The sequence below is a fragment of the Dermacentor albipictus genome, chromosome 1, assembly GCF_038994185.2.
Source record: "Dermacentor albipictus isolate Rhodes 1998 colony chromosome 1, USDA_Dalb.pri_finalv2, whole genome shotgun sequence".
Taxonomy (NCBI): Eukaryota; Metazoa; Arthropoda; class Arachnida; order Ixodida; family Ixodidae; genus Dermacentor; species Dermacentor albipictus.
In genome coordinates this window covers 136,376,449-136,395,678 of record NC_091821.1, presented here as the reverse complement: position 1 = coordinate 136,395,678, position 19,230 = coordinate 136,376,449, and the positions used below count along the sequence as shown (strand labels likewise).

At 43.2% G+C, this 19,230-nt stretch overlaps 1 protein-coding gene across 2 annotated transcripts in view; it reads left to right on the top strand.

Moving 5' to 3' along the window:
* Window positions 1-19,230, top strand: part of c11.1 (maestro heat like repeat family protein c11.1) — a 193,255-nt gene that overhangs the window by 79,183 nt on the left and 94,842 nt on the right. For both annotated transcript variants that reach the window (XM_065444129.2, XM_065444128.2), the window contains 5 exons: window positions 7,215-7,334; window positions 11,651-11,755; window positions 11,836-11,977; window positions 12,870-13,052; window positions 14,000-14,169. In XM_065444129.2, the coding sequence (XP_065300201.1) occupies window positions 7,215-7,334; window positions 11,651-11,755; window positions 11,836-11,977; window positions 12,870-13,052; window positions 14,000-14,169 (720 nt within the window). The remainder of the gene's footprint in view (window positions 1-7,214; window positions 7,335-11,650; window positions 11,756-11,835; window positions 11,978-12,869; window positions 13,053-13,999; window positions 14,170-19,230) is intronic.

Here is a 19,230-nt window from a genome sequence, read left to right as displayed (position 1 = left end):
GTGGCTATGGTGTTGGGCTGCTAAGCACGAGGTCGCGGGTTCGAATCCCAGCCACGGCGGCCGCATTTCGATGGGGTAAAATGCAAAAATGCCCGTGCACTTAGATTTAGATGCACATAAAGAACCTCACTACGGTGTGCCTCACGATCAGATCATGGTTTTGGCACGTAAAACTCCATGATTTAATTAATATTTTTTTAAGCGAGGACGACCGATTCTGACAGGAAGTCGGTTCTGAGCAGCACATTGTTGGTTATTATAACGGACATGCAGCTGAGCACATTCACGTGCAATTTGCAGTACAGGTGCGTTGACGATGGTGCGGCATGTATCCATACAGGCTAATTTGCTTCCACAGTGCATCTATTTCTACCTTTCACGCACTTTCACGCACACGAAGTGCACTGTGATCTTACATCTGGGCGATGCTGGCTTTTAGGGTTACCATTGTGATCAGTATATCAGATCCATTCCACAGCACGAACTACTTGTGACATTTGTGTGAAAAAAATGTAAGCTTTTGCGTGTTTGGCACAGCCTTGAAGAAGCAGATCACTAAATTCCTGCTTTTCACGATCTCGAAAAACTGACTGGGACATGTGGAGGTCTCGGGTAAGCTTCAGATAGGCATATTTCATATTTCGAATTATCAATATAGTATCAAACTATTTTGCGATCCCCTTCGAGTTTGGTATACCCAGGATCGACGGTAGCATTTCCGCTTTTTCAATTCTCAATATAGAGTTGCAGGTGAGTGCTTGTATTAGTCTTCCTTTTTTGCTTTTTGCAGTCAACTGCTGTTTTTTACTGAACAGGAGCGGTATTTCTGAAACAAAACTCCCCGCAGGGGCGTCCGCGTCAGCGGGCGTTTGGTGTGTTGCGACACCACGTACCCGAGCACACGAGGGTTGGACCCTCCCGCGTGTAGCCGTGCGCGGCTTAGCCGTGTCCGGGGAAAGGGGGATCCTGGAGGTTGAGCCGATGCCGGGTGTTCGGACCTTTAAGGCCCCCCGGCAGAGGCAACACACCTCTTTGGCCTCTGCTTCACGTAGACGGCACCCCCGGACTGACCCACCCGGGGGAAATCGGTAGTCGCCTCTTCCTATCTCTCTCTCCTCAAACCTTCGTCTTTATCTCTCACTTTTTTATCTTTCCTGTCTTCTTTTCTCTTCCATTTACTTCCTTTCTCCACGGCGGCAAGGGTTAACCTTGTGTGGCTATCCTACCTTGGGTACACCATATTTGGTTATAGTGATGGCGTACGACTGGCGTCTGGCAGGCTTGTATACAAGACCTGCCACGTCCCCTCGTTGGGCTCCGTGGTGGGCGGTCGGCGCTGTTGCCGAACAAACAAATTTTCTTATGGCAGCGCAAACTTCTGTTTATGATCGGCGTCTCAAAAGATGCCGCACCGAAGCACCGTTCCTGTTCTCCTTTCGGAGCAACGCCCCGTCATTTCCCAAATACTATGTCGTCCACAGTGAAAATAACATACCAGTAAGAAAGCTATCTCCCTTTCTGGTGGCCAAGTGTCTCAAGGACAAAATCGGAACTACATATAAAGCTTCAAAAATGTCTAGTGGGGACCTACTCCTAGAACTAAGTGACAAAGATCAAGCGCAAAAGCTATCGGAACTTACCACTATTGGCGACGCCACAGTGACAATTTCACCGCATAGAACACTGAACACAAGCCGGGGTGTGATATCAGAGGAAGACTTCATTGGCCTGAGCGATGAGGAACTCCTTGAGGGTTTCCAGGAGCAAAACGTGACAAAGGTACAAAGAATAGTAATCCGTAGAAATGACCAAGAGATCCCAACAAAACATGTCATACTTACATTTGGAACAAGCGAAATGCCTACCTCTCTGGATGCAGGCTATGTAAAAGTAAACGTCAGACCATATATCCCGAATCCCAGACGGTGTTTTAGGTGCCAGATTTGGACATGCTTCACATGCATGCCAAGGACAAACAACTTGCGCTAAATGTAGCTCTAACGACCACCAATCAGAGAATTGCACCGCTTCGCCACATTGTGTTAACTGCAAGGGAGATCACCCAGCTTATTCGCGGTCCTGCCCTTGCTGGAAAAAAGAAAAAGAAGTCATTGCCCTAACTGTAAAAGAAAAAATTTCGTTCTTTGAAGCCCGAAAGCGGCTTTCGTATCTTCCGCGAAGAAGTTATGCCGAAGTGACGCAGGCGGGGGCAGCGTCACAGAGGCCTCCGGAGTCAGTCAGTACTGCTCCACCCTCTTCGACGGCCCTGCAGACACCAGTCCCGCAGGGCCCTAAAATCAAACGAACCCCAAGGCCCGAGGCACGTGTCTCGGCGCCTAACTCTCGGTCCTCCAGCGCCTCAGAGAGAGCGATGGAGGTCGACACAAAAACCCCGGTGTCATTGACACCGAAGGACAAGCGCTCTCTAGAGCGCGGTAAGAGGGACAAAATCCCAGTAACCACTCAAATTAAGAAAGCGATAACCTAAAGGTTATCGCTCATTTGTATTAGCCTTTTTATCCATGTCACCTATAATCCCACCTCTTAGTTTTTCATAGTGCCATTTCTTACCCTTCAATTCCAAGATGCCTTTTATTATCCATTGGAATTGTAGAGGCCTTTTACACAACTTAGGTGACATCAAAGACTTGTTAAGTAACTTCTCTCCTGTGGCCTTGTGCTTACAAGAAACAAACTTAGGCGAAAAGCACAAAAACATTTTAAAAGGATTCACCGTTGTACGGCGCGATCGTACTCAGGCGAACCGGCTTTCGGGTGGCGTAGCTATAGTTCTACGGAACAGCATTGCAGCTAGAGAAGTTACCATTAATACTCACTTGGAAGCCATTGCTATCACGGTTTTAGCACATAAAACCATTACCATTTGTTCAATGTACATTCCACCACATTCCCATTTTACTGTAGGAGATATGGAGTTAGTTTTAAACCAGCTACCCAAACCTTTTTTAATAGCAGGTGATTTTAACGCTCATAACATCTTATGGGGTAGCAAAACAACTGATACCTGGGGACAAACACTTGAAGATTTTATCCTGACTAACGAAATATGCCTTTTAAACACTGGTGCGCCAACCTACTGCTCCCCAAGCACAGGAGCTATGAGCTGTCTTGATCTGGTGCTGTGCACTCCATCTCTGTTGATTGATTTTAAATGGAGTGTTATTAACAATCCATATGGTAGTGATCATATGCCCGGCATTATTAAAAATACATCTCCTTTCCCTACAGTCCCACTAAGACCACCCCGTTGGAAACTCCATCTAGCAGACTGGCCTCTCTTCAGCGAGAAGGCCAGTCTTGACCACATATCAGATCAACAAACAATAGACGAAATGAATGAAAATATTATTGCCTCCATACTTGCTGCAGCAGAACAGATGATCCCGCAGTCCTCCGGCTTCTTAAGGAAAAAACTAAAACCCTGGTGGACGAATGAATGCACTCAAACTAAAAAAGCACAAAACAAAGCATGGGGTATCTTTCGGCGATATCCAACACATGATAACCTCCTGAATTTCAAAAAAGCAAAGGCGAAAGCCAGGTACACGCGTAGGCAAGCCGAAAGACAGTCTTGGCAAACCTATGTATCGTCCATCAATAGCTCAATAACATCCAAAAGAATGTGGGATCAGCTTCGAAAGTTTAGAAGCGAGTATGTTCCTTATACGATCCCCATACTGTCACCTCCAGGTACACAAACGAATTTAAAAGAACAAGCAGATATATTAGGGCAGCATTTCCATAACATATCAAGCTCACTAAACTACTCCACTGAATTTCAAAAGTATAAACAATCAGCAGAAAAACAAAAGCTTCCGACAGCAGGAAGTTCCGAGAAACCATATAATGCCCCCCTAACACTTTCCGAAATTAACAGAGTACTCACTACTGGCAAAAAAACAGCGCCAGGTCCGGACAGAATACATTACACAATGCTCGCACACCTATCTTCAAAAGCAGTTAAGACATTGCTCCGCTTTTTTAACATAATCTGGGAAACAGGAAAAATGCCGAATGCGTGGAAAAAAGCCATTATAATCCCTTTCTTGAAAGCTGGAAAGCATCCTACAACAGCTACAAGCTACCGACCTATAGCACTAACAAGCTGTCTCGCCAAGTCCTATGAATCTATTATAAACATCAGATTGGCATACGTCCTCGAAAATGAGAACCTGCTCGATAATCATCAGTGTGGGTACAAGAAAGGCTGCTCCACAACTAGATGATCTAGTTAGATCATCTAGTTCGGTTGGAACACGAGTTACGTGCGGCCTTTTTACAAAAGCAATATTGTCTCACAGTTTTCTTTGATCTTGAAAAAGCGTATGACACAACATGGAGTTTCGGTATTTTAAGGGATTTGGTGGATTTAGGGATCCGCGGCAGAATGCTTAAATGTCTAGCTGATTTCATGTCCGATCGAACATTCCAGGTGCGGTTAGGAACGGTGCTCTCCAGCGTATTTATTCAGGAAAACGGAGTACCTCAGGGATGCGTATTGAGCACAACATTGTTTGTGGTGAAAATGAACTCGCTCAATAATGTAATTCCATCTTCTATAATGCATTCACTATATGTAGATGATCTTCAAATTGCATGTCGTGCATCGAACATGGCAACCTGCGAACGACAAATTCAAATTACACTAAACAAACTAACGCAGTGGGCATCTGAAAACGGCTTTCGCTTTTCAAGTGAAAAAACGATTAGTGTTGTCTTTACACAAAAAAGAGGCCTACAACCAGATCCCATCCTTAAACTACAGGATGCCACACTACCCGTGAAACAAGAACACAAGTTTCTGGGTGTTCTGTTTGATAAAAAGTTGAACTTTCTCGCACACATCAATAGTATTAAAATCAAAGCGAACAATGCGCTTAACATTCTAAAAATCCTCTCCCGGAAACGGTGGGGCTCTGACCGTAAATGCCTGCTACACATCTACCGCACTTTGGTGCGCAGCATATTGGACTACGGTAGCATTACATATGGTTCAGCCAGACTATCTTACGTCCGACGACTTGACCCAGTCCACAACTTAGGACTACGACTAGCATGCGGTGCTTACAGAACATCACCTATACAGAGCTTACATATTGAATGTAATGAACCTCCTTTACAGCATCGCAGAGCGCTACTAACTTTTTCCTACATACTCAGAATCCGATCCTCACCACAACACATATGCTACAACATCGTCACAAAGTGCAGCTCCCGCTTACATTACACAAATAAACCAAACATGATTAGGCCGCTTATCTTGCGATACGAGGAATACTGTCGGGATTATGACATCCCCCGGGAAGTCCTCCAGGTTGCCAGAAAGCCAGAACAATTACCCCCGTGGTGTGATTTCACAGCGTTATGTGATTGGACACCTACACATCTAAAGAAAAGAGACACAGCACATCAACACATTATACAGGAATTCCGCGCTCTTCAAGACAAGTATATAAACTACATAGAATTTTATACTGATGGCTCTAAAACGGAAAAACACGTGGGTGTAGGAGCCGTAACAGAAAATTGGGAAACAAGCATTCGATTACCTCAGCATGCCTCTGTCTACACAGCCGAAGTGTACGCGATATGGACTGTAGTTCAAAAGATCATTGCTGACAAACTTGAAAACACTGTCATATACACAGATTCATTAAGCGTACTGAAGGCTCTACACATGAAATCCCAAAGTGAACCCTTGTTAGGCGATATTTTAAATGCATTGACGTCAAACAAATATGGCAGGTCAATCAAGTTTTGCTGGGTACAAGCCATGTTGGAATATTGGGTAACGAAGCGGTGGATAGATGCGCATCAATGGCAGCGTACAAAAACATTCGAAATACAGCACTTCCATATAAAGACAGTGTCAATGCGATTCGGAAGGCCTTGACTTCAAAATGGCAACGCGATTGGGACACTTGTGTAAGTAACAAGCTTCATCTAATTAAACCTGTAATTGGCGAGTGGAAATCATGCAGTCACCAGCAACGATTCTACGAGGTGATCTTGTGTCGACTTCGCATTGGACACACACATCTGACGCACAATTTCCTCCTTGGAAAAGAAAACCCGCCAACTTGCGAAAAATGTAATGAAGCTCTTACAGTCATTCACATCTTAATAACATGTCCACACATCGATACACTGAGACGGAAGTTTTTACACAGCCTGTATAATTTGCACATTCCATTACACCCTGCCCTATTACTAGCAGATGACCCCCTAGTGCCATTTCCTAACCTCTTCGACTTTTTAGAAAAAACAGGTTATTTACACCAACTATAATGTCATGCAGGTTTACCTGCCCTAACGTTCCGTTTTATTTTGTCTTGTGACTGGCGCAGCATGGCCTTAGTTGCCTTTGTGCCACTAAACCCAAACTAACTAACTAACTAACTGAAACAAAACTCAAGCTTCAAGAGTGCGTTCTTGAACCTTTTCTGCGGTGATGTGCAGCCAGCTTAACTTGAAACTTCTACTTGTTTAAAAAGATGTCTTGTTGGGCGAGTTGGTCACAATTCATCTTGGGTACCAGGCGCGAACAGACACAAGAAACAAGGAAGGAGACGGGACAGAGCGCCACTTACAACTGTTGTAAGTGGCGCTTACAACTGTAGTTGTAAACAATGGTGCTCTGTCCTGTCTCCTTCCTTGTTTCTTGTGTGTGTTCGCACCTAGTAACCAAGATAAATTCTATTTGCTTCTCTAGCACATGCTGCTGTTGAAAAACAGAAGGCATGTTTGAGCATGCACATTTTTGTTACTGTTATTTGACTTTAGGCACTACAGTGGTTTGTATTGCAATCAATTTGTGTGGATGAGCTCACGGGAAAAAAAAAATGCACGGGTTAAGATGTTGGAATGTAATCCAAAAGCCACTAAATGGGCTTGATGAGGTCCACAGCCGTGATGAGGACGAGGCAGGGGAGAAATGCGGCATACCAAGAATAGATCCCTAATAGCTGACAGTTAAGTTTCTTGCATGCTTGTAACAAATATTGCTAGAACACATATTCAACTTTTGGATATGTTTGCTTGATGCTAGGTAAACTACAACACTAATTGTAGTTTTATGGTGCTTCAATTATGTGAGCAAGTGGATTTGTACATTCATGTTTGTCTTTCGTCCTTGTGAATATGCTTAGAGCTAGGTTCTGATGTTTTTGCTTTCTCATTTAAATTATTTGCAGGCAAAGAAAGTGTTGGCCCAAGTCATTGTCGCTCTGGCGCACCATGGTTACCTTGACGCAAACGGTGGTCACTCCATGGTTGAGTTTCTTGTTCGGCAGTGTGCTCTTCCAGATGATACAGTAAGCTTTATGTGCTCATACCAACATTGGTTACTTTGCATAGCAACCCTTCCTATGTACACACTTGGTCAAAAAAACTTATGGCCGCTATGAACGGCCGGGGAGCGGCTGCTCCCCGCTATCGCGGCGCTGCTACCGTCGGCGCGCACTGCTGATCGCTTGCACCCGGGATAAAGAGGGCGAGGGAAGCATGTATCTTACTCTGAAGCATCCTTTGATTACAGCGCTCGTGAAAAAAACTAGTGTGCCGTTCGTTCTGCTAGCTGCCAGCTCGTCTTGTGGCCACCTCGTGCGAGTGAATGCGGTGGCCTTGGTGAAAGTGCCCAGGTTTCATGCAGCGCATTATAGTATAAAAATTGTCCTAATCCAGGATGTCTACCAACCGCGAAAACTGGGAATTCTCAGGGATTTTGAATAGTCTGGAAAAACTCGGGAAAACTCAGGAAATTTGTGGTTCAATCGGGGAGAATTAGCTGTCATTTTATTGAAAGGGAACGAAAGTCTCCCTACTGCTGGCTCGAGTAAAATAGAGGAATCATAACGAATTGCCTTTGACGCCGTGTCGTCGGCTGGAGGAGTTGCCAGTGTACAGTCAACGACCGATTTTCCGGATGCCCGATTTTTGCGAAATGACCGATAACGTGGATGGCTTCGTGGCACCATCACGTGCCCCATAGAGTCAACGTACAAGAACGTGTGTAATTTCAGACGTAAGAACCCTTCGCTGTCCGATTTTCCGGACTTCTTGCCACGACCGCAGGCCTGAAACACCATTAATCAAAGCTAACACCTCCATTTTGATTATCTCGCCGCTTCGAACCAGCACTCTCGTGCGCAGATCCGCTGGCAGCCGTAGCCACCACCGCGGGAACGCTAGGCTTAGCTGCTTCGACGTTCACTAGTAAGGTTCTTGCCATTCAGAGCCGTGTGTTTCATTGAAAGAATTCACCGCTGTCAGTAAATGCACCGACTCCCCCTCTGTAATCCTCGCCATTGGCTTCGGAGCTTAAAAAGCATGGCGAGTTGAATAATGCCAATTCCCGAAAGGCAGCTTTGCCTCAGTATAGGAATATTACACGGTGAAGTGTACGCGAAGTATTGCGGTGAAGCTTAAGTGTGGAAAGGGGCAATTGTCACGGGACACTGTACGTATTTCATAATTATACACGCGTGCTCCTGCCGTCTCCTGTCGCAGTACGAGCACCAATATGCCTAATAAGTGTACTGGCAGGTCTTCAGAGCTTTTCCTGACATGCCTGTGAGGATTTGAGCCTAAAGGGCAGTAAAAGTCATGCATTTATTTTTTCGACCTGCCCGATTTGATTTTTCGGACGTTTTCGTGGTTTCTAGGAAGTATGAAAAATCGGACGTTGACTGTACAACTGACCAAGAGTATGCTTCAAATGGTCCGTAGGGTGAATGTGCGGCGGAACGACGACGAGAACAGAAATGACCATCCCATTGAGGAATGATCGGGACAGGAACTGTGCTGCCTCTTCCTTGAAGGAGCTTGAGCTCAAAAAGCAAAGTGTCAGCTGACACAAAGATGCAGATGGCCCTCATCCAAACCAAAATAACCTCTTGAAAACAGTGAAACACAAAATGGAGGCATTGTGCATGGGCTAAGAGTATGTGAGGACAGTTGAAGTTGACTTTTCAACTGCTGAGAAAATCTCACTTGTGACAAAGTTCGGGCCTAATACCTATGATCTTGCTAGCATGTGATAGAAATAGCTCATTTTCGAAAATATTTGCTTCTGTATGCATCTCTTTTTATTCACATTTGAAAATGTTTGACTCAATTTATAATAGGCTTTATCATTTTTCTATTTCAAATATATTTTATATGCTGTGAATTTTACTATCCCCTACCTTCAGTTTATATATAAACAAATATATATATATATATATATATATATATTCCTTACTATTCAAACTGGATTAAGGGCCAAACAATGAAATCTTTCTTACCTCAGTAAATAAGCCTTCATTGCGATGAGGCTACCTTATGTCACTCTGAAAGCTTCCTTACTGAGGGGCCCTCGGTGAAGGCTTCCTTAGTGCTTCCTCAGCATAAGGTAGCTCCAGCGCTACCTTCATGCGTCCTTACGCCGCTCCTGGCCCTGAACGAGTGCTTCACCTCACTGCTTAACCACGTGACCTTTGCTTGCGCATGCACGCAGTCGCCCACCTGCGGAGAAGCGCGAACAAGGTACGTCTTGCCAGGCACGTTCGTTTCAGTCACGTGTGCGGCATGAAAGCGTTGCTAGGTATTGCACGACGCCGGTGTGCCAGCGTTGATGGAGCACATCAAGTTTTGCACTGTAATGCGCTACTTTTTTAAAGTTTAGTAAACAAAACTAGAAGAAAGCGTCCACGCTGCTCTATATTAGCTCTTCAATTTAAAGATTGTGCGACGATACAACATTTTTTATTGAATAATGGTGTTCGTGTAAAGCTTTTGAGAGATAATCTCGAACCCAGGCATGCGGCAACCGCTCCTTATGTGAGGACGGGTGAAGGGAGCTTTCAGAGTATGCTTGCTTCCTCCATCGGTCCTTCACTGTAAGGAGGCCTCACGTAAGGTTAGGAAGCGCTCGAAGGAAAGGAATGTTTCATTGTTTGGGCCGAAGTTGTTATTTTCTTTATTTTTTAAAGTGCTTATTTGAGCGTAACAGCATCAGGTGATGTGGTGTCAGCCTGTCTTGACATAAAATAAAGTTCAGTGTTGCTCAAGGAAAACCTGGAAAACTCGGGGGAATTTGAAAATGTCAACTTGGTAGACACCCTGTAATCATCAAAATTTCCTATTACAATCTTATCCTACACATTCAAAGGCGGGAGTCTTTGCATTATGCTTTTAGATATACATTTTCGCTGTAGTATTTCTCAGTGCAATGAAAACAAAACAAAAAATATAAACCTGACATCTCTGAGTGCTATCTAGCGTTGTGCCAGGTTACATTGTAATATACGGGCAATTCACTCATCGTTCATTTAAAAAGGACCAGAAGCAGTAATTTCGTCTACAAAGGCTCTCTTCAGAAAGGGCCTGTAACCACCGTTACAATATTTCAAATATGTAGACTGTACTTCTCCACTTAGAAACGACCACACGATTGCATTCGACGTTCAAGTTCTTTAAATAAACCCACAGTGAGATTATGAAAACTTTTTGGAACTAGAAGACGTTTACCCTGCCTGAGTAGCCAATTGAGTTAAACCCAATTCCTCAGCATTTTGGAAAGTGCCCAGATACCCGGCCTTTTATGTCTTTGTGCATACTGCCTCATTGTCGTTAGGGCCCACTTTTAAGCACGCATGAGGCCAGTGCAAGTTAATCCCATTTCCATTGGGTGCCATGCGTTTGAATCGCGTAGACCATGATTATAACTTTCTCGCATAGTGAAGGTGTCACTCCAGCGGTGCTGTCGCTGTCATGGGTTCACTGGAAGAGGTATTCTTGAATATAGCATACTAGGTGTCGTTTGTCTCCACGAGAAAGGGCTTCACAGGTAGTTTGTAAAAAATATGTGTTATACCTAGCATCCTTTAAACCAAAGTAGAGACCTTGGCTAGTTTACAGTCAAACACAAGGGCAAGCTGCAATTGTTTGGGGCAATCATGTACAAACCACACTTAATGCCTTGAAGGCATGCTCCCCCCTGTGATTTAGTTGAGAGATGCAGGTGACACTGAAGCTTATGCTTTCTTGATTAATTTGCTACTTGTGAAATTCATGATGACAAATACAAGTTGCCATTGTGGCACATTATTTAATATAGCATTCAGCTGCTGAAGTCAGATCTTAGCTATGATCCTTGCAAAGTGCCCGTGTTCGTGCATGTACAGGACTATTCATAGCGTTGTCCTTTTAATTTGGTCCAGGAAAAAATTAACTGATGATTACAATACTTGGAATTGCGAAATTTGAATGTATCATGTTTGACAGCGGCCGCCAGAGACATCCGCCCACTCATCGAGCATACGCTGCAAATGGCATGATAGCCGGTTGGGTGGCTTCCACTTCGCCACCGCTGCGTTTGCGCCTCACTAGTTTTTCACAAGTGCTTTATCAAAGGGTGCTTGAGAGTAGGAACATGCTTCGTTCGTCCTCTTTATCCTTGGTGCAAGTGAGCGGCGGCGAGCGCCAACGGTGGCACCGCCGTGATAGTGGAGCGCAGCTGCTTCGTGGTCGTTCATAGCGGCCTTAAGTTTTTTTACCAAGACTGTACGTGGCAGTGCTTATGTATCCTGACTGAAACGAGCGGCTGTTTCCAAGCTTGTAATGTACCTTATTTTTGTTTTCTTCCAAGGCCAAGCGTCCCACTGACTTTGACTATGTGAGCAATGAGGCCCTGCGTACAATGTGCGAAAATGTTTTACAGCTTCTAACAACCACCGTGGATGACATTGACAAGGTAAATTAATTTTATCTGCCTAAACGCCGAGTTGCTCATATTTTGTTGTTCTACTGTGTTTATTTGCTTTTTTATTTCAGATTATGTGGCCTTCCTTATTTGAGTACTTGTTGTGTGAAGAGTTGACCCCGGCTGTAGGAATTATTTGCAAGTGCCTTGCTAATTTTGCTTCGAAGAAGCGGGATGCAGGTTACCCTATCGAGATCAACTATGAGAAACATAGTGAGCAAGTTTTATTTGCTTTTCAAGTTCACAAAGTTTAACCTGCAATGGGATAATGCAACTCTCTTTCGGTTCTACCCTTCATCATTCCTCACTGGATTTCACATTGCTGTGATGCCGCAATTGCTAGTATTGGTCACTTTATGCATTAGTGAATAAGAAAGAAATAGAATCAAAGGGAAAAAAATACGATGTCATCTAGCCCATGCTTTCTCTTCTTATTTTGGACTCTCCCTTTTTCTCAGGTTCAACACTTCGACCTATGCTTGTTCTTCAGAATTATCCACCATGGCAGTTAAGACCTTACTGCACCCTGCTGCTATCCAGGGTGCTCCACTGTGGCATATTTCATAGCTTCATCATTCAAAATCATTGAAACTTCTATCCTCAGTTAAAATTTACATCGTAAAGTCTTTAGAAAGAGTAAAAATTTTCATTACTAGTGTTGGTGCTCAAAACATTTAGTGCACTGGTTCTTGTGGCATCCTAACAGGTAATGTTGCAAATGTCTAAAATTTACTTTAAACTGCATTAATTCCTGAGAGTTCTTAGAGCTATGTCTCCTGGCGGACATTCCAGATGATTTCTTATTGTAAAAAAAACTAGGTGTGTATGTTTATCCCATTGCCAAGAAAGCTTATATATCTGCCCAAGTTGGCAACATTTTCTTAAAGGGTTAACAGTGCACATGGGCAGTGATAAAGAGAAGAACAATAGGACATATAGAGCTGATTAGTACTGTGTCCTGTTGTTCGTCCCTCTGTCACCGTCCATGTGCACTGTTAACAAATCCTTTAAAATGCTTTACCAACTAGCCCACTAAGCCATCCTTGTGAGCATTTTCTTGTTTTTGTGGAAACTGGGTGTATTCTTTTTCTTCTCTGCTGTGCAGCAAATGTACCCAAGCCACAAGCCTTGCTGGCACGATTGCTGGTTGTTCTGGGCTCTCCTTTGATGCACCATAACCGAGGAGTCCATGTCCTACGCCTGTTGCGTTGTTTGCCTGCACTCGTACACCGTAACCTTGTAGCCCTCTGGGACACTGTTCTACCTCAGATGACTTCTCAGTTGCAGTGTAAGTAGCTCTGTTTTGGTTGAAAGTTACACCACTGGTATACAGGAGAATTGGGCAGGGCTGATGGATAACTGATCATTTTTTTTAAATTTCATTTCTTTGAAAAAAAAAATGCAACTTATTAGCATAGAAAATGAACTCTTAGCTTGCATTTCATTATTTCCCCAGACTTGAGCACCAGTGACATGGAATTCGAGGATGGCATTGCCCCTTGTCTTTCGATTTAATATAATTTTCTGGCATGTCAAATCTCTGCCCTCAGTAACAGTTACTTTATATTCCGAAACTTGGTTGGCGCAGGACAGGGGTAATTGGAAATCGCAGGGAGAGGCCTGCGTCCTGCAGTAGACATAAAACAGGCTGATGATGATTATGATGATGATGATGATGACACGTGACTTTATGAAACCTCTTGACACTGAGTGAAGTACATGGTACTGAAACGAAGACATATGCTTGGCATTAGTGGTAGCTGAGTCATTCTGCTCTGCTGAGACCACCAGTCAGAAAGATGAGTAGGCGGAGTGGCCAGGGTAAAAGCTCCGCACTGGAAAGCAACTGTGGCTGGAGTAGCTTCAATGGATGGTGTTGCAAACAGCACAAACCTGTTTTGCATGCTTCTTCACATCACAGGCAAGCTCTTTAGCATTATTCAGGAGTTTCCAGGAGTTATTCCCGGGGCACTGTATTTCTCAGTGTTTTCCGGAAGTACTGGAATGTAAAGTCACTTGGCTTCACTAAATGTGTCCAGGAGTTGGGGGCTCAAAACTGTTCTTCGCACTAATCGAGTTCAGGAAATCGGAGGCTCCATAGTCGTGCAATTTATTTCTTAAGGTGGCAACAAAATCCTCATTTTATTGCAAAATCTTTATGGTTTTCTTCAATTTGTAAGACGTGAGTAGTGCCAGGTCTAACTACTGACTGCATTTTGTGACCCTTGTGTCCAGGTGCACTTGACAACCCAGAAAATGGTCTGGACAGAGAGGCTTGGCGAGAGCAGATATTGGACCTGACCCAAAGATGTTTTGTGGAAGTGGACAAAGAAGAATGGACTCTGTCATTGGGAAAGGCTATGCAGGCCCAACTTAGCCTGTATGGTGCATACCCGGATGACAAGGTCAGTGTAGAAAGTATGAGATATTCAAAATGTGCCTATACATTCCAAACATGCCCAAGTTACTTCTTCCATCATTTATGTGATTTCTCTCGCATAATGCAAGTAGTTATTTGCAAGGAAAGTTAGCATATACAGTTGAACCCGATTATATTGAACTCTGATATATCGAACTATTGCCTATATTGAACTGTGGTAACATCCCCTTGGAAATCCCTTGTAAAAGTATAGCACTGTACTAAGCGCATGTCAAACTGCTGTTCACTGCCAAATTCGATATATTGAACGCTGCAACACCTTAGGCCCTTGCAAGTGTGCTTCTCCTAACGGTACCGTCATCACTTCTTGCTTTATCGTAAATATTCATGCCGACAAAATGGCACTGTTTTGGCAGATGCTGTCAAACGAATTATTCAATCTGAAGGGAATGAGCAAAAATGAGCGGGGTGTGTATCTCAAAGTGTGGATGGCTCGTGCAGTAAGTGCTTTATTTGCACTCTATAATGGCAAACTTGCGTTAGTGAACTTCACCATTACACAGCTGTGTATTGAGGTGAAGCATACTAATAGCGGAAAGATTGTTGTGCAGTGAATGTTACTACCTGCAGCCGTTCGTTATTGGAAAGGGGATTGCCCCGATGCTTCAAAAATGCAAAAGGCCTCCCAGTCCTGTATGGATGCAGAATCCCCCCAAGAATGCATGGATGGCACTCTATCTTTTCACTTAGTGGCTCAGGGCATAGGATGCTGAACTGGAGATGTCTCCACCGCCGAGTCTGTTTTGTAAATTTTCCGCTAATGGCATTTTCGGGTTCCGCAAGTGACCGAAACGAAACTCATCCCAACTCCCCCTTTGTCTGATTTTTACATTACAGCGTGAATTTAACAACCACCACGCACCACATCTGTCCTTTGCGAAAAGACTATCACGGAGTGGTACACAAGACTCTGCGATTTGTTGACTCACAATCCATGCTGAACATGTTTCATTCATATTTGTAGGGACACATCAGTGGGAATGGACTCGAGTGTTCTGCAGGTGCTAAAAGCTACTTTCGAATCAAACAGCATCCGCCTGGCAGACTCATTGCCAATGTATGATGATCGGTCGTTTAAAGAGCGTATTGTAACACACATATGGCAGGACACATTCATGTGCACTTCGCAGTACAAAAGCGCTGATCACTGTGTCCATTTCTACCTTATCCCGAATAAAACTGCACAACCAGCACTTCGCTATGCACAAGGGGCACTGTGGTCTCTCAGTCGGGCAATGCGGGCCTTTAGGGTGAGCGTTACAAGTTTATCAATAAATATTTCGCAGTGCAGTTGACTTAAAATATTCATCTGCAAAAAAAAAAGAAAGAAATCAAACTTTTGTGTGTTCATGTGGCCTTGCAAAAACAAATACACTTTTCATCATCCTGGGAAACTGTCCAAGATGTGGGGAATTTTCAGATAAACTTCAGATAGGCATATTTTATATTTCAAGTTATCTATATGTCAAATTATTTCGCAATCGCCTTCAAGTTATCTATATCTGGTATCGACTGTAGCACTTGAAAATAGCACGAAGCTACTATGGAACCCAATACATGATTCTCACCCGTCGTGGTTGCTTAGTGGTTTTGGTTTAGGGCTGCTAAGCACGAGGTCGGGACGGCCGCATTTGTTTGGGGGTGAAATGCGAAAATACCCCTATACTTAGATTTAGGCGCACGTTTAGGTGCAGGTGGTCCAAATTTTTCCAAGGCCCCTACTATGGTGGGCCTCATAATGACATTTTACGTTTTGGCACATAAAACCCTATAATTTAATTTTTATACAGGATTCCCAGAATGAAAGCATTGCAGCTGATAAATTTGTTATGGTCCAGGGATTGCCACTGTTTTTTCAGGAGAGTTGCTCTACCAGTTGAGCAAAGTCTAGCAGATAGTAATGCGTTGGTGAATTAATCAACAGCTAAATCTGCAGGAATTTTGAATAAGCAAATTGGTTGGAAATTTCCAGGCTGGAGGAAGTTTGATGAAAGAGAAAAATGGCATCTACTAGAATGTAGAATAGAGCTGCAAAATTGCAAAGTAGAATGTTGCCTTTGTAGCCTGATGCTGCTTTCAGGTGAATGCAAATTTTCTCTTTTATCCAAGTGGATTAAGGGTCGATTAAGGGTTAGAGCGATACCCTTTATTTACACTGTTAAGCTTCTGGGTCAAGCATAATTATTTCATTGCTATCAGCCTGTGGGGCAAATTTTATTCTTAAGTGGGTAGGTGGGTCCTAGGCCAAGAATTTTTAAGGTCTTTATCTTTCGAAGTGTAGTGCTAAAACCTGCACATATATGTAATGTTATGTGCTTATTTGGAATATAAGGTCCACTTCGTTTGTCTTCTTTGGTTTAAATTTTATGCAAGCTTCCTTGAATTATCTTCTGCAAGGATTTGCAATATATATGTTCCTTAGATTTCACTAAATAAGGTATCAGTGGCTTCTGTATGATTCAAGGAATGCAATAAGACCAACCTTATAGTTCTGCCCTACCTAGAACACGAGTTGCGAGGTATTGTATTTGAAACTCTAAAAAGTTTTTTTTTTTGTGACTAACTTTGAAGTCTTGCAGCTCATGTTCAGCAATAAGGTTAGTCGTATTGCATTTCTTGAGTTACGCAGAAGCCATTGGTATCCCATTTAGTGAAATTTAAGTAACTGATATTTTGCAAATGTTTGCAAAAAATTACTTAAAGGATGCTCACATAAAATTAGAACCAGAGGAGATAAACAGAAATGGACTGAATATTCAAAATAAACACATAACTTTACATATATGTATAACTTTTCAGCACCATATCTCGAAGAATAAAATCTTTCTTTTTTTTTTCTAAGATCCATCTTCCCCCTTAAATTGGTTAAAAAGTTATTGTTACAAGCATTGTCACTATGCTTGCTAGTAATAACTGTTGTTTAGAGCTTATATGATGACTTGATTTACTCAGCTTTCTTTATTTATTCAGCTGTTTGGATTACTTTTGTGTTGCTTTCCTCCTTATTATGGTAACAATTTTATGGGCAGTAGTGCTTATGTGTAGGTTCATGAGACGTTTTCGCTTGGACCCCTGAGGTTAGCACTACTAAATTAATTTTGGGCCATAAAACAACATAAAATGAAGAGTATGGACTTGAACATATCTTCTTCACTATGTTGGATAGCTGTCAATCCAGTAATTATGGTCTGAAGCCTCAGTCTTAATTCTGGAAGGGCAACATGATGATTAATTACATTACTTTTAGTGTAAGCAGTCCAAAATGTGCACCAAGTGCTGTGTGGTTTTGGACATGAAGCAGGAGTCTTGTTACACCATGGAAGCTATGGAGGTGGTGGTTACATGGTACCACACACAACCTGCACTGCGATCATTCTACCAAATAGAGTGCGCTGAGCACTCGATGGAACAAGAGGAGAAGTAGGCTAGAGAACTAGCCTTAGCCCCGGGTTGAACATGCCGAAGTCTAGAATAAAGAATGGAAGGGGCACTTTTGCAGTGTGTGACCAGCTTTTGGCAACTGGCCATTATCTGGCCTACCTTGGGCTGACTGGCACGTGCATGAATGGTTTGTGATACTTCGTGACCACCACTTCCAATTTTCATGGTGTAATCAGCCTTCTGCTTCATGCCTGAAGCTGTGCTGCATTTGGCACATTTTTTGAACTGGTTGCATTAAATATTATGTAATTATCTGTGGCACTCTTGAGAAGTTCAGGCTTCATACCACAATTATGGAGTTGACAGCCACCTAAACAGAGGAAAAAGGCAAAATACAAGATGTCCACGTTGGTACCGTATTTACTCGAATCTAATGCACACTTTTTTCAGCTAAAATGGGTCCAAAAATAATGTGTGCGTTAGAACCGAGTACGGCCCTAAATCTGCATTATCCCGGCATTTCAATATGGCTGCCTCAAATGGCACTTCGAGCCTAGCTGCCGTAGCTTCCTCCATGTGCTGTAGTACTTGTACTTAGGTTAGTCCACCATCCGTCTTCCCATTTTGTGCGTTTGCTCTATTAGCATGGAAGTGCCGACAGCAAAGACACACTGAGTATTCATCACGATGCCGCAATTAAAAGGAAAGTGATCACGTATGCGGAGACGGACGGAAATCGGGCCGCATCAGGGGAGTTCTGAGTTCCAAAAGTCTTGTACAGGATTGGCGTAAACAGGAGAGGTGTTCTACACCGCTGGCTGCCGAGTACGGCGCGGCCGCGCAACCTCTATCTTAAAAGCGATTTCTGAAGTCTACAAATCTAGGCGCACCTCACTGTGTTCTCGTCACTTAGTTCACATTGAAACGAGAGGCTGCACAAATGTCAATTTGGTTGCTCGTGCTACCGCACTTCCCCACTCCAGCTCTTCAATAAAAGGTTTCTGTGGTCATTGAGTGAAATGTGTTCATGTTTGTTTGTGCGCGCCTGACACCACGCTTGTTGATTTAGTTAGTAAGCGAATGTTTAAAAGTTTGTACGGCCGATAAAGCTGCTATTCTTACTTTTCGTATAGCTGTCTACTAATTCGCTATCGTGATCGATTCTTGGGTGAAGCTGCACTTTTTTATTTATCGCACCTTTAGTGTATTGGGAGTAAATCTTTGTTTTTTTTCCAAATGAGAGAAAGTTGTATTTCTTTATGAAAGAATGAGGTGCGTGGTACTGTAAAGGGCTTTTCCTTTTTTATGTCATGGCAAACGGGCACATGTTACAATCGAGTGCGTTTTTTTTTTTCTTTTGTCATGAAAAACGGGTGTGCGTTACAATCGAGGGCACGTTAGAATCGAGTAAATACAGTAATGTATTGGTTGTAATAATAAGAAGCTGCTGCACCGTCAACTTCTGTATGTTTTCTGTGGTGAAATAATCCGCTTAATACAATGCCCTCATGCCACATTATCGGCTATAATGATGAAGTCTGGCTGCTGGGTGTCCGTGCTGAAATGTAATGGAATGTGAAATCCTTGAAAAGAAAAAGTAAAAACAGAAATTCGAGCTGCTGCACCCTCCCCACTGCCCCAATGG